This window comes from Diceros bicornis, chromosome X, assembly GCF_020826845.1.
Source record: "Diceros bicornis minor isolate mBicDic1 chromosome X, mDicBic1.mat.cur, whole genome shotgun sequence".
In the NCBI taxonomy this organism is placed as follows: domain Eukaryota; kingdom Metazoa; phylum Chordata; class Mammalia; order Perissodactyla; family Rhinocerotidae; genus Diceros; species Diceros bicornis.
In genome coordinates, this window is record NC_080781.1 from 102,350,753 (window position 1) to 102,367,036 (window position 16,284).

Below are 16,284 nucleotides of genomic sequence, written 5' to 3' on the forward strand. Positions count from 1 at the left end.
TACGAAGTCAATGGAACTATAGGATTGAGTCATTTTCAAAAGCAACCCAAATAAATCTTCAGATAGCTGCCTAAAAGACTAACTCTCTCGTTTGGGGGTTTAATGATATTAAATTTTGCTGTTATGTAACTTACATTTTTATGAAACAAACATGGGAAAACCAAATTACATATGCTTTCTGATGAGAAGAAAAGCTCATAAAATAAAGAAGAAATATTAATTCCAACTAACGGGAAACCAGAATTTGGTAGTTGCTAGAAAGGACAGGATACTACAGAGTGGAAAATTATCTTGTGTTATAAAATACAACACAAAGTGGTGGTTCATAAAGGTTTGTGCTATATCTATCTGCAAATTAGAAACACGTTTGTTGATTAGGACGTGCAGACCAAGCAGAGAAAACACTGATACTTCGTGTATTTATTCTCAGTGTTCCTAATCTTAACGGTAAACCTACAATCTTAATAGTAGAAGAATGAGTAATGGCAACCACCTAAGAATGAAACATTTGATACTGACAATGAACTGTGTGGCTGACTGTCAAACAAAAGGCTTGTTTATGCCACAAGGCTAGAGCACAATGGAATATGGGAAAATGGTACTTCAAATTCACAGCAAACCATTGTCCAGAATAAAACCTAACTTTTACAAATCTTTGCTTTTTTCAAAGTATACTTTTGTGTGTTTTTGCTGTCAAACTTTTGTGCAGAGATTCAACTTCTGTGTGAGTAATTCACCGATTTCATACAGACATTGCAGTGGCAGTGACGGAAGAGTCATTTCTTATAATGTGACATTAATCAATTATCAGACATAACTGCAAGGTCAGATATCGCATTTCAATCTGTATATTTGTCTAAATTCTTCACCAGATCATATGAAATAAAGTACAATGACCTTGCTCCTTTGCAACCTCCGGTAGGTAGGTGGCGGTGCGCTTTGATCCTTTTTCATTGATGAATTCTATTCTAATGCCATGTACACCCACCTGAAAGAAATTGGCAGTTTTATTAGTATAGTCTTCTTCATAGAAACAGAAAGAACAACTTATAATTTAACTTTCAAGAGAATGCAGTTCTTCCTTTCCCCTTGTTTTTGGAAGCGCACATCAGTTTTCTCTTTCCAAAGCATTGACTTTGGGTTTGAAGGCCATTATGATGGCTGTGAAGACTGAAAACATTGATTTGCATGTGTCCAACATGTGCCTGGCTACGCTATTCTGTTTCAAACCGGAATAACCATTCTGGGGCTGTGTGTAGAGTAAGATAGTCGATGGCAAGAATCCTTCCCCCACTCCCAAATTGTGGCTCATGACACTCAAGACTAGACCAAGGGAACTGACTTCAAAGAGACGGCAAACAACCATACTATTTTCAGGTACGATCACCGCTTCAGATTAAGTTCCGAAACTTCTGGGGCTGCTTACTCCCTTCCCAAATTGTCTAGTTTCTTTAAAACCTTGAATTATATGTACATAAACAAACACAGATAAGACTGAAAAATATCAACTAGATCCTATATCATCATCCATTACAGATAGTATTTCTAAAAAATGTATTATGGCTTAAAGTGGACCAATGGCAAACCCTCACTGTCTATCTACATCCTTGCCCTCACACACTACTGCCAAATTTAAGAGCAAAAAAGATTTCAAATCACTTTGGGGCAGGACATTTTTGCACAGTTTCTCATATACTAACCAAGAGATGACTTTTTTATGTGAAACAACTTTTGGTGATGCCCTAAAAAAGGTAGTTTTCTAAATAAGTGTGGGCAATTTCTTGCTAATGTTTTAAGAAAGTAATATACTTTTTCTTTGATTAGCATCCAATCAAAAGGAATCTGTCCTTTCCCTTCATAGCTCATATAGAATAGTGTATAGAGTTAATAGTGTATAGAGTTAATGATCATAAAAAGTTAATTTCTTTGTAAATATTGATAATAAAAATAAAATTTCAAAAGCATAACAAATCTATTCTGTTCTCCCAAATCTATGGTTGCTTTACATCAATGGCTCCCAAGTGGAGTGTAAGGTCGTCCAAGGTACTGGACAGAAGATGTCAAACCAGGTAAACATTTTTAGCCAAGAAAGAGGCTTCTTTTCAGAGCAGGTAAGTGAAGTCATAGACCTTTACTCTTTCCATTAGTATGGATACAAAGGTCTAGAAGAGGAAAAGGGGTCCCTGAAAAGTTAGTTTGCCCTTATCCTGAAATTTTCCAAGTTTTCAGGGAATAAAAAATCCTCTGGAAAATCCATTTTGTCCTTTCCCCGGGTCTTCACACATCCATCCATTAGAGGCTGTCAGATCTTCTGAGCAGTTTATGTTTTTTATTAAAGCCTATCTTGATGGCTATTTCTTCTATCTATTTAATATCAGTATTCTTATGAATCTCCTTCTGCTGAAAATGCAATTAGGGCAGCTGCTCAAAAACAAACACACTAAGGCCTCCTATGGCCTGTGGGAAATGACTATGGACAGCTGAGAAGAAATATGAGTGCTTAGCTATCAGGCATTTTCAGGATAAAGGACATCTACTAATCTCCCCAGCGCCTGACACAGTACTGAGACAATGACAAATCTCCAACAGTTTCTGTATACTGAATTTCTGATCAGGGACTTCGAAATTTTTTTCCTTGAACAATATCAGATCCTTCATAATTTGTTTTTAAAAATATACAGCATAAATAATTTATGCTCCTATCATTCACTGAAGTGAATTTTGCATCTTCAACTCAATTTATCAAAAATCTGTCATGTTAAAATTGAAAAGAATTTTGGTGTTTATTGAGGTGTCTAATCAAAATTGTGAGAGGAGGAATGTTTGCCTATCTGTGAGATAAGTGAGAGACTATATCAACGCTGTTTAACTGGTATGGTGTGGGGATGGGGGTTGCACAGCTTACCCGAATTTCAGGAGGTTTCATGCTTTAGCAAGTAGAGTTTGGAAAAAGAACAACTCCCCAGGTGATTTTTATTCTGGGTTAACTAGATAACCTCTAATAACCAGTCTAGCTCTGACAAACCGTGGCTATGTATTGGGAAAAAAAAGTGATTTAGGCAAATTGGAGGTGATTTAGACAGATAAATCCTTTTTTCATAAGAGTACATTCTGTGTTCTTCAACAAAAATTTCAGAGATTTTAAAGCTTAGTAATTTAACAATTAAAAGAGATTAAGACCAACTGTATGGTACATGAATAATATCTCAATAAAGCTTTTATATAAAGAGAAATATATATATATATACGTTAAGACCAAACTAAACAGACATGTTGACTAAACTAAAACTTATTCATGAATAAAATTTATTTACTTTTGTGTTTTGAAAAGGCCCCACCATCAAATTTGATATGAAAAAATTATCAAAATTCTCCCATTTTGAATTAATATCACATTTACAATTTTTAATTCATTTTTGTGTTCCTATGATTCTGAACAATTGAAAGCTCCTGTAAATTGAACTGTAAGTATGGTGATTTTAAAGTGACGTCTTTGTGAGAAATAACTTATTTCATAAGTTAAAAACATACTCCACAGAGAGAGAAAGCCAAAACCAGAGTGACTCATTTTTTCAACTAGCGGAATCAGGAGAATGGTAATAATGTCCTGAACAGAATCAAAGCATAATAGCTTTTTTTCACCTGTTGAGCAACAGCATTTTCCTTACTCCCTGAACCACAGATGCCACCAAATAGTCATATTGCGCAATCAAAACAGGAGAATGGAAAACGGCCTGCTGTGGAGAATGACCGAATCTGGCCAACCTGTAGAAATCACTGGCTGTGCAAATTAAGTCACCTCCACTGAAATGAACACCAAAACTAATTCTGTATTGTTTGAGGGAGGCATTATAGCTGCAACTCCAAAATGTAACGCCTGTGTGTAATAATGGAATCCTTCCTTAGACAGACTGGAGAATCCTTTGGCCCAGCAGCATCCCAAGAGACAAAGGCTATAAGTTGCAATAATCAGCTAGATAAGAGATCAGCTAACCAGGGAACTGGGATTCCCTGAAGCAAATTTGCTCTAAAACTCTATGGCAGTAACTTTCCATTTCTAAGGATGGATAAGGAGGTAGCATATGGAAACTATGTCACCAAACATACCCCTAACTACCATTGCCCCAAGTACAGCCAGGTGGGCAAAAACTAGAGACGTGCAAATCTAGCCTTTTGGGAGTCTGCAGGTCATTTTCAAAATTATTAGAAGGTTTGAGGAAAAAATGCTTTCAAGGTCCATAAGCTGTGATAATATCCTTTTAATCAAGACTGTACTTTTGCTAAGCAAATCTATAAATCAACTGAAATGGTAGTAAATTAAATGTAGGACTTATAGATAAGAGGATATGGAATTAAACAGAGCTGTATCTGTGTGTGCTGAGAGAATATTAAGACCAGTTCAATAGATTCCTATTTCATGCTAAAAAGAAAGCCATGTTTATTCTGAACCATTCCATAGCAAATACTTTTTATTAATGCTATTATACAATCTTTTGTTTTTAACATCGCCCAGAATGATTAAATATCAAGATTAATGTTAGGACCCTAAAATATATCTTGATTATTCTGGAGTTGATTACTCAGTTTGGGGATTATGTATCCCCAACTCCACCTGGCCTCAGCACCATCCTCTTTCCTCTCTTGTCCATTTCTCTATTTGTTCACTCCTCTATCAGGGAGCATGTGGGCAGAGACAGAAGAGATACACGCAAATTAATCAATTTTGCTACATAGTAAAAGGTTTGGTAGGAGAAGAGATTATAAATAATGGCTAAAATGAAGCTTCTAGACTGTCTGCAGATTTCATTTATCCTTGTTATCTGGTCCCTTGTTAGAAATGTGGCTTCATTTAAAACTACTATCCTCTAATGCAGTGACTCTCAACATAGGAGCATTAAAAAAAAGTGCCCTCTCCCACCCATTGTAATACATGGTTCATATTATGCTCCGTACAACTGCACAGTCAAAGTTTAATATACCCTAGACTGTCTATAAGGCAAGTGTTAGTCCTGTAATCCACTAGCTGTACTACAAAAGGGTCTCACTTTTACCTGTGAGCCTAATCAGCAAGCCAACAATCTGGATATGATGAAACATGAAAAACAGTCATCTGGCTAAAAGCATCAATGAGTATAAAATGTGCTCTGGCTAAGCCGAGTAGGCTCCACACAAGGCTTGGACCATTTGGGTCCACAATTATCTCTACAGTCCTGACCCTCAAAGCTAAATCCGCCCCTGATCACATCCTGGCCAATAAAACCAATTTATTTCCTCAGGTTCATCCTGTCTTAGAAAATGCCACAGTTTGTCCCACTTTTCCCCATTTTCAGAACCAAATATTGAGTTTCCGTGTAAGAGTATGGCCACTCCACTGATTTTCAGTGGGTTCACCTTGAATAATAAAAAATATCAGGAGGTCAAAGAATCGAAGGTTGTTTGACATGTCTTTGTTGATGATATCATTTGGCAAAATATGCTTCGCAATTAACAAAGCAGCCAGTCACTGGTCATTCCCATAAAACTTACCTGCCAGGCTCAATATGCCAGTTGCACTGAATTGAATGAAAGGACTCTGTTCCTAATGAGAAGAGCTCAGGATGTTTGGCACACTCCCTAACATTTAGAGGCTGGCATCATAGAAGACACACATGCTCTCTCACAGAACAGCCTGTGGTACCACAGATAGAAACAAACACTTCATTGGACAGTCCATGGGTCTGACCCAGAGTCAGGCATTTCTTATATTCTTAGAAGGAAAAAACCATATGTGGTATTTCTCCTAAAATCACAAAAATCATAATGCAGCGTGTTCTACTCTTTCACTCATAGCCCCGCAGTACCTTCTCCCCCACCTCCAGCACAGCCTTGTGAAGACAGTGACTCTTCCTTTTCCCAATGACAGTAAATTCAACATAAAAGCGGAAAATACTCCAAACTTGGGTCTACTCCAGGTTTATCCTACTGAATAATTCTAATTTGGGCAAGAAAAATTGAGATTTTAATCATAAAGGCTGATGGCAATTTCTAGAGATCCTAATGAATCACTTCCTCTAATCCTGATACTACCAACAAAATAATGTAGACTGTAGACTGTCCAGATCTGCCCATCAAATCCTCCAAGTTGTGATTTTGCATCACTTTAATCCACCCACCAATTTCAGAAGCCAGCCTGAAGTTTTGAAGGTGCCCATCTGATTAACAATTAACACTTAACAATTGTTAACAATTAATACTTCAGAATCTGGCCAAATAATAAATTTTAAAAAGAGTGTTGCTGCAATTTAGGGTTTTTTTTTACTCAGTAATTTTTACTTTTGTCACCCTTAAAATTGTAAACATGGATTACTTTTTCTGCTTATAAAAATAGTACATACTTATTACAAAAAAAAAAAATCCCCTTAGAAAAGTATAAAGGAGAAAATAAAGATGACCCGTAATCCTGGTACCACCTAGAGACAACTTTTGCCTTAGTGACTTAAAAAATAACCTTCTCCTGAACCAACTGAGATGCCACCAAGGACTATATGTATTGTTAGGCTGTTTTTATCCATTATCCAACCAGTTCCTGTAGCTGTCTTTGCTTTCAAATCCCCTTTAAGTTAGAAGCTTTTAGAAGCAAAAGAAATCCTAGCAAAATAAACCAAAAAGGATAATTGATTGCAACGCCATCACTTGGACACAAGTAACCTTTTAATATATTCTACTATAAAAACTCTGCTTCATCATCTACCTCGGCTGAGGTTATTTTTCTTTTTCTGTTGTTATTCTGTGAAAACAACCACAAAGGTCTCCTTGACCAAAATACATATGTGTTGCTCTTCTCTAAAATCCCTGCAAATTAGTCACCTTTGGCTTAGAAATTAGTTCAGTCTCCATGGACCAATTCATGGCTTTTGCAGAGCTTACCAAAGGACCAATTAGTGCCAATTTTGATTCATGTAGGAGACCTTAGACATCTTGTCTGTGAGGAACACAAGCCTGCCAGTTTATTTCACAAAGGCTGCTGAACAACAATCTGATAACATTTATTTTAACTAACAGCAGACGCACAGCTCTAAAACACCTCAACTAGCTAATAATCACCCCCATGAACTTTTAAAGAACTAGTTAAGATTTTAAATAAAGCATGGCTAATGAAGAGGTGCTTTGAAAAGCTATGAAGCCAAACATGTTTATATATCATTTGCAATGAAAGAAAACTGTTCTTACTCTAAGGTTTTGAGAGAACGAGTGACAGCTCAGAGTGCAATTAAGGAAAAAACCTCAATTTTCTGTAATGATTAATTATAATGAGCATTCCTTAAAAATTGAACATCCTGAAGCTTTCCAAGGAAAGTTCGACAACACAGGTGACCTTTAAATAAAAAGGCTACTTTTCATCAAAAGTTAGAAAAATGCATCCCTACCATTTTTTTTAAGGGAATGAGGAAGGGAGTGAATTTACAGACAAGAAAACTAAAGTTATAAAATTCTCTTAAAATCTATAGATGTGAATTAGTTTGCTTTTCTAAGGAGAGGGGCACCTCTTGGCAAATGTACACAGTACAAAATAATGTTGTTTGCCTGATAAGAAACTATACAGGCTAGAATTGTACATTGAGCATCTGACTCAATATGGTATTACTCAGTCTACAAGAGATTTGTTCCTAAAAAGTTACATATGAGGGGCTGGCCAGTGGTGTAGTGGCTAAGTTTGTATGCTCCACTTTGGCGACCTGGGGTTTGCAGGTTCTGATCCCAGGTGCGGACCTACACACTGCTTATCAAGCCAGGCTGTAGCGGCGTCCCATATATAAAGGAGAGGAAGATGGGCACAGATGCTAGCCCAGGGCCAGTCTTCCTCAGGAAAAAGAGGAGAACTGGCAACAGATGTCAGCTCAGGGCTAATCTTCCTCACCAAAAAACAAAAGTTACATATGGGTTGAATTTATATAAATGAATTAATCTTAAAGTCATGAGTCATGAGGAAGACAATAAGGAAACCCTAGAGTGAGTCCTTCTGCAAAGCAAAATATCTATTTGTAAAGTGAATAATCACTCTCTAATATATTTGCTTAACTTAGATTTACAAATATAATATTGACTTAAATAGGAGATGATGCAGTAATAAAATAGAGGCATTTATGGTTTAGAATAGAGTATTTTTCTTCCTAAAGAGAATTCCTTTGTGAAAAATAAATCTAGAACGTACAATTTTAAAAACTTTTACTTTTGTTGCCTATATTTAAGTTGGCAATGGCCATTTTAAAAGTTAGGGACCTCTTATGACTTCTAAATGGCTAGTGGTGATTCACTCTCTAGAAGTAAAATGAAACAGAAGGCATTTTAAAAAGGGGAGGCCCAGCATTACACTCTGTCAGCATCCAGAGAGACCTTAGGTATTATCTAGTCCGACGTTTCCAGCTTCCTGGTGGTGAAATGGAGATCCAGAAAGGCCACCAAGCTGGGTAATGGCAGTCAGGAAGAGAACCCAAGTCTCTTCATTCCTAAAATTCAGTACTCTTTTTTATTAATGCTGGGGACACACACACACAGGCAAAATGTACAGGAAACAGTACACTATAGTGGAACTACTAGGGAAAGGGCTGGTAGAGTTTGTGGATTTGGGGGAAGAAGCAGGAAAACGTACCCCCACCAAACAACACAGTGGGAGGAAAACAGGAAGCAACTGGGGGAGGCCTGCGAATGGACTACACAGCCCATTTCAGTAATAGTACCAATAGCTAATGGAAATTTTTATGTATTAAATCACCTTCTAGAAGTTACTTTACTTTGTACCTGCTTGCTTCCTCACTAGGCTTCTGATACAATGAATTGTTGATTCATAGCAAATTCTTTCTAGATGGCCAGGAAGCATGAAGCATTCCTTTCCCAATGTTCCACAGCACTTGAAAAAACATTTAAAGTAGAGCATCAGGACAAAGACTAAATTATCATAACAATAGTGACATCTTATACAAAAATCTCAAGGTCCCTGAGAAAATACTGTGAAAGCATTTTCCTAGATATATGAAGCCTATATATATATATATATTTTTTTTTTAAGGCAGGAATCTTAAGTTAGAAGAGAAGCAAAACATGGTGTATATCATAGTTGGGGAAAAATAACTAAGGGGGGTGGACAGAATATATACAACTAGAAGTCATTTCACATGCTGACTTTGTGAGTCATGCTAACCATCCGTGTATGAATGGGAATTCTGTTTTCTGGGGTACATTAAGAGGAGTTAGAAAAATGTAAACCTAAGCAGGGAGGGAGGGTAAAAAGGAGAACATGAACTTCTAAAATATATGAGAGATAATGATGGTAGCCAATTTATTCATCTCATCTGTTTACTCGCATGAAGGTTGGTACAAAGCACACTATTATTAACTGCAACCGAACACGTCAGAAATGGAGCTGTGATCGCTCAAGAGGTGTGTTTTGAAGGTTGATTTTTAAGTGAAGTGCAGCTCTCTGAGTACCAGGAGTCCAACAAGCTCACATACAATGACAGATGCTTTGGTACTTTAGGGACAGAGTGAGACTAGGAGCTTGGGGTCTAGCTCTATAGTCCAGGGACAGATTTTTGGCATTACACTAGAATCATACTGGCCAGCTCCACCCAGCATGGGTTGATTCCATGTAAGCGTTGGGGGCTAAAAAGGAACAGTCTGTCTTAGGACCACAATGTATTGCCCAAGTGGCAGCTGTATATGCAGGTGAGATATCAGTGATCCAGGGAGCTAGATATAGCAAAAAGTGCCTTATGGTTTGTGAAAATGTCATTAATCTATTGAAATATGATCTAATAGTCTACTTTAGAATACAGAAAATATTTCTTCCTCATGCCTTCAAAATGATCTTGTCTCTAAAGCACAGAAATAAAAGATGCCTGACTACAATTTAGAAAATATTTTGACTTCTGTCAGCAAATTGCTATATGAGCTCCCGCAAGATCACTGGTATTATACTTGCTATACAAGTTCTTCTACAAACAAAAAGCCTATTCATTTATATCATTCTGAAAATGAGCAGCTACGAGATGACACACCTAGAATCACCCCTTGAGTCAAACTCCAGCCATTGTAATGTCATTGGTTTTATATCCTTCCAGATCTTTAAAAGGAAATATGGCTCCCAAATAGTATAACTATACAAGTTCTAGGCTATATATCGTTTTAGAGGACTTCAGCATGCTGCATGAGCTTTTCTTTCTTTCTAAAGCACCATGTCTGTCAATCATCCTGTCATTCAGAATTAAGAGAATGCTGTCAATTGAAGAACACAGAACAATGGTAATAAGTTTTTGTGTTCAAACACAAGGCGGATCACTTCACTTCTCCCTGGGGGAGCAATTTTCCTCATTTAACAACCATTTTAGCCTTGCAGGTAGACATTTCAATTTATCAGTTAATGAATTTTTTTCCCCAAATCATTCACTCTTCATCCTTCTCATACCTACCAGAGCAGTAAGTAGATCAGGATGTGAGCAATGATCCGTAATTCTCAGAAGGGTGGGACCACTGTTCCAACTTGTCTTTATAGCCTTTTGTGGACGGTTTTGTTGTTTTTTAATGACTACCCAGACTCCTTGAGAGGCTACCTATAGACACTCATTTTAAATGTTAAAATTACTATTCTGAGGAAATATGACATATAGAAGCATTACTGATTATTCTGTCAATTCAACGTTGACTTGAAATTTATTATATCCACTTGTGAAACCATTCATCAAACATTCCTCACATTATCAAATAGAAGCATTCTAACCTCTAAAACAAAGTTTGATGTAAATCCTACTTTCCTACTAACTTGCATTATAAAATGAGAGACATGTTACCAAAAGAGAGTTCCCAAATAGGATGAGTTAAAAATCTTGGATGAAGAAGACAGTAAGATAGTAGCCAGCCCTGTGGCAGTTCACTTGTTTCCTGATCATTTGAAAATTAGGTAGCTATTACCACTTGTCACATCCCTCATCCTCATGACCACAGGGATTTGTCTCTTGTTACCAAAGTTACCTACATCTACGCTTTGGGACTTCTAGACTTTGCCCTCTCCTGCTTGGATCTGGGCATTTTCATCCCTTTAATCAGGAATTCTACTGCAGTAACACGCTTCACCAGTGGGGGGTCAACTCGCAAACTGTATTTCCATCAGAAAAGCCATGTGTTAAAGGCTTCTGCTTATATAACACATACTCACTACCAATCTTTGACTTAAAAATTCTCTATTAAAATTCTGTAATGATCTCCTGTTTCCCCCTCTGGCATAAACATATACAGCACTTTGCATTTCAGGTTAAAATTAGATACTTACGGTGAATAGCCTATTTCATTATTGGAAGAAAAATTGTACCTATTTGACAGTGTGAAATTGCACAAAATGAAACATATACTTTCATAATATAGACTGACTCCTCATAAAGGAAATTCACAATACAAATAATTAACTTATATACAAAGATAAATCATAAACAAAGACTTCCCCAGAATCCTCTTTTTAATAGTGAGTGTATATAAAATATGATCTCAGTTACATAAACAAATATGCAGATTTATTGATACAGACACGGAAAAAATTGGAAGAAATATTCCAAAATGTTAACAGTGGTTATCTCAGAATGGTGTAATTATGAATGGCTTGCATTTTTTTCTTTATATTTAAAAAATTTTTAAAGTTTTCTTCTTCAATAAATTAGAATGACTATACTATTATGGACAATAGGTTTAAATATATATATGCATATGCATATATGCCTTTTTATTGTGATAAAATACACATAACAAAATTTACCATTTTAACCATATTAAAGTGTACAATTCAGTGGCATCAAGTACATTCGCAATGTTGTACAACCATCACTAATCCAGTTCCAGAACCTTTTTATCACCCCCAATGGAGACCCTGTATCCATTAAGCAGTCACGTCCCATTCACCGGTCCCCAACCCCTGGAAACCACTAATATGCTGTCTCTCTCTATGGATTTGCCCATTCTGGATATTTCATACAAATAGAATCAAACAGTATGTGGCCTTTTGTGTCTGGCTTCTTTCACTTAGCATAATGTTTCCAAGATTCATTCATGTTGTAGCATGAATCAGTACTTCATTTCTTTTTATGGCTGAATAATATTCAATTGTATGTATATGCCACATTTTGTTTATCCATTCCTCTGCCGAAAGACATTTGGGTTGTTTCCACCTTTTGGCTATTGCGAATAGTGCTGCTATGAACATTTGTGTACAAGTTTTTGTTTCAACATCTGTTTTCATGTCTTTTGGGTATACACCTAGGAGTGGAATTGTATTGACATATACTTTTTAAAAAATATCTTTAATTCTACTTTGGCATTCTGTGTTTAAATTACCAATGCTTTGTCAGAATTATTATTAAGGATAACCTTTATAACATCATTCCCACAATAATACCATTCCATTTTCAATCACTGACTATGGTACATTTTTTTAAAGCCTAAATCACATTTTTGTACTTAAAAATGTGATTTTCACCCTTACTCTTTGGGAAAAAATTTCTCTTATGCTAAATACTTTAAACTGCCATTCTAGCAGTCCCTAATTCACTTCCAAATGTTTATATATTAAAAGTACAAAAACATATGTGTGTCATTACTTTAACAGAGAAGCATCACTACATAGACACCAATATTTAAGGCTTAAGGAATGTATTAAATGTACAATATCAAATAGAAGCAATATAGAATCATCTAGAAATTCAAACTGGCAGATAGTGACCAGAGAGGATAAATATGTCCTGAAAGAGTACACAGTAGCAATTCTTAAGTGCTTTACCTCCTGCTCTCCCAACAGAAAGCTGATACATCTCGTGAACATAAAAGCCCAATAATATCAAGGTTAGTTTTAGCTATAGACCGTGCTTGAAGTGGGCCAAAGATGATGATGGTGTACTCTCTGCTTACCCAGACGTATTTAACAACTGTTGGATTCTCCCATTTTTCCTTCTCCCAAAACACATGCACACGTTTATGCAATATACATGCCACACATGCACGTGCACACACATGGACATCAAAACTGGACTTCCAACTCAATGGCTGCAAGTAAGAGTAGAAGTGTTTTTGTAGCCCAGTCATCCCTTAGATCTCAGGTGTTTCTCCCTGTTATCACTCCCACCCCCACCACTGCACACACAGCACCCTGCAATTCAGAAAGCAGAAATAAAATTCTAGCTAGAGAAGAGGAAGCAGTAGCTTTAAAACAGTAAAAGAACCACCCAAACTGTAATATTTGTTAATAAGTAAGGGATATGATTTGGGATCATTTAAAAATAAAGTACTGGGGAATATTTCTATATTGGTCAACTTCTCTTTAAGAAAAATTCAAATAGGAACAATAAACTTATAGAAAACAATTAGGAAATTTTAATTCTATAAAAGGTTTTATACATTCCAACTTTACTAGGATCAACACTAGCAATTAATTTTATTTTTTCCTTTACAAAAAACCTTAAGATGCTTTCACATTCTGATAACGCTCCAAAAAACCACACCACAAAACCCAGGAGGAACTCTTTCATACTACTCTCTGCAGAATTTTAAAAACAGCTCTGGCCTCACAACAATAATTTATATTAGAGAGATTTTTTTCAAATGAAGATCAAGAATTTTATAAATGTCTTATTTTGTATGTGCAAAAGCTGAATGGCAGTGGAGTAAGTTGTCCCAAGTCTCACAAGGAATCAGGGCAAAGCCAAAAATAAAATTCAAGTCCAATTAACTATTAAGACAGTGATCTGTTCACAAGGCAAAATATCTCAGCTACCATGGGGGATAGTCATTATAAAAAGGCAGCAGAATTAAAACAGGTTATATCACAATGATACAGTCATGTATTTATGAGTGTGTGTGTGTAATAGAATGCTATGTGTATCACTGAATTCCCATTGTTTCATTCTTATAGCACTTATTTCTTCATGCTTTGTGTATACTTCTTTTCTCTGCTATTAGACTATAAGATGCTTTATGGTGGGGACCAAATCTTAGCACTTTTGTACATTGCACAGTGCCTGGAATACAGTAGGCATTCAGTAATGTGGGCCTGTTTGTGTGTAAAATTTCATAGACAAACACTCAACTGTCTTCTCCCAACCACTAAAAAAATCATGGTGAGAACATTTGAACTTCCTTAAAAACCCAATTCCGCATACTACAGAATAAAAAGATAATTGATATAGGCTACTCTGATAATGGCAATGCACAGAGATATTTGTGATATAACCTTAATATTATTTGTTAGTGTAAGTGCGTAAATTAAGGTAGTCAAGATGAATTAGCGTGATTTAACTCTAGTTAACCCACACCCTGTCATTGTCCACAAGCTGATTTCCCCAACTGGTGTATTGTCCTAGCTCTTTTGTTCCTTGTTTCTGAGATGTATCCTCTGACCACGTAACTGCTTGGTGGCAGTTACACCAGAGTGCATCGGAATGGAAATAAGAGAAGAAATAAATTCCAATCAGTCCTTCTTACTACTTATTAACAGATTTTATGAGGTGTTGTGGTGAAGTCATAAGATAAAAATGAAGAGCAAATTCAGCTTGGGGATTAAAACAACACATGGCACTTTGCCTTTTAAAAAAACTCCTTCACTCATATCTTATTGATCAGCTGTGAGGTTTATTTATCCATGTTACTCTCCACCTCCATTACAATAGAGAATGGGCTGAAAGACCTATTTTCTGGGCCTAATTTTTAACCATTACTCAGGAATTACCTTCATTTTTCTTTAAAAAATTTCTGTAGTCTTACCTCCCAGTCCAAATAATCACAGACATCTTCAAAGTTAGTGAGCAGAGACACTGAGCAGAACAGCCGTGGCAGCTCATCCCTTGTCATTGGGGGAAAACGGCTATCTTTAAGGGCACTGTTGAAAACAAACAAATATTAAAGCAATCACTAGATATGAGAGTTCCTAATTTCAAATGCCGACAATCATTTGAAAAAGGTAAGAGAGAAAAATAAATCAGTAAGGTGTCAAAGGCGCCAAAAATCTTCCAAGTATTCAAAGGCCCCAGAGATTTTAGAAGTTGCTATTTTTTTCATTCAATAGACTGTGTTTACTAGCCAATCCTGTGACCAATTCAATTGTAAAGAGTGAATGATCAACTACATTTCCTGTACAGTCATTTCCTGGTGTACTTCCCTGTTACTTGTAGAATCTGAGAATGTTTTATTTTACTTTTGAGGAGAATAAAAACCAGACTAGTGGAAACTTTTGGGGAGACTTCTGGATCTAGTGCTGGTGGAAAAATATATATATATATTTCATGTTGTAAAAAAAAAAAAAAGTTTATACTAGGTTGGCCAGTTACTATAGAACAGCACTTGGTGAGTTCAGAAAAAGGATCAAAATTTCATCTTCTTCAAGCAAAAGAAATCAAGGAAAATGAAAATAATCATGCAAATTACAGACTAAAAATACTCACAAGGATTTCAGGCCCCCTATAAAGGATAATTCAAGATATGACTCAAAAATTGTGAAACTACAGGAAATAGGGCTAATCTGGGAAATAAAAGTATGATTAGGAGACCATTAATCACATCAATGGATTTCTGAGTACATCAACTCTGATTGGATCCTGCAATCAAGGGTAGTATACCACAGTGCCAAACTCTAGAAAAACCCCACTGTACAGGACAAAAATGTTGGAAGACCATAATTCTTCTTGCAACAGTAGAATAGACAGAAAATACAGACACACACACAGAGGCACTGTGTGTTCCCTGTACTTTTAAAAGAAACCACTTCCTGGTCAAGAAAAACAAACACACCTCTGACTGCACACTATATCAATGGCACTGCTGGCATGTGCGCCATCGATCTTCAAATGTCCTATATAGCATCCAGGCTTAGAAAATGTTTTCACTGATTAATCCTTAGAGGTTACAAACTTAGAACCTACAAACTGCTTGGGTCATAACTAAGTTCTGTGGCCTTTGGAAATAATTTAATTCCTTTTTCAGTGACTTCCTGATTGCTGGATTTTCCTTTTTTTCGTTTTTCCATCCCTTCCTTTGTATTCTGAAACTCACCCACTGTATTGTACAAACGTACCCCTATGTGAGGATTTTCAATGTATTTTGGTTCTATCCTGCTATACAAAGGAAAATGCTTATAGAAAGATATAGAAATGTTCCATATAAAGCATAATGTTTTTTCCCTCTCAAGGAACCACGATTAACGAAGAAAGTCAGGAAATCTGTGATGATGCGTACTCTGAGAACAGCATTTCACTATTTTATAATTTAACAACATAAACT

At 36.2% G+C, this 16,284-nt stretch overlaps 1 protein-coding gene across 1 annotated transcript in view; it reads right to left on the minus strand.

Moving 5' to 3' along the window:
- AMMECR1 (AMMECR nuclear protein 1) overlaps positions 1-16,284 on the minus strand; it is a 102,506-nt gene that overhangs the window by 4,367 nt on the left and 81,855 nt on the right. The window contains exons 3-4 of the mRNA XM_058536506.1: positions 14,773-14,887; positions 898-988 (exon numbers count right to left, since the gene is read on the minus strand). Coding sequence (XP_058392489.1) covers positions 898-988; positions 14,773-14,887 — 206 coding nt within the window. The remainder of the gene's footprint in view (positions 1-897; positions 989-14,772; positions 14,888-16,284) is intronic.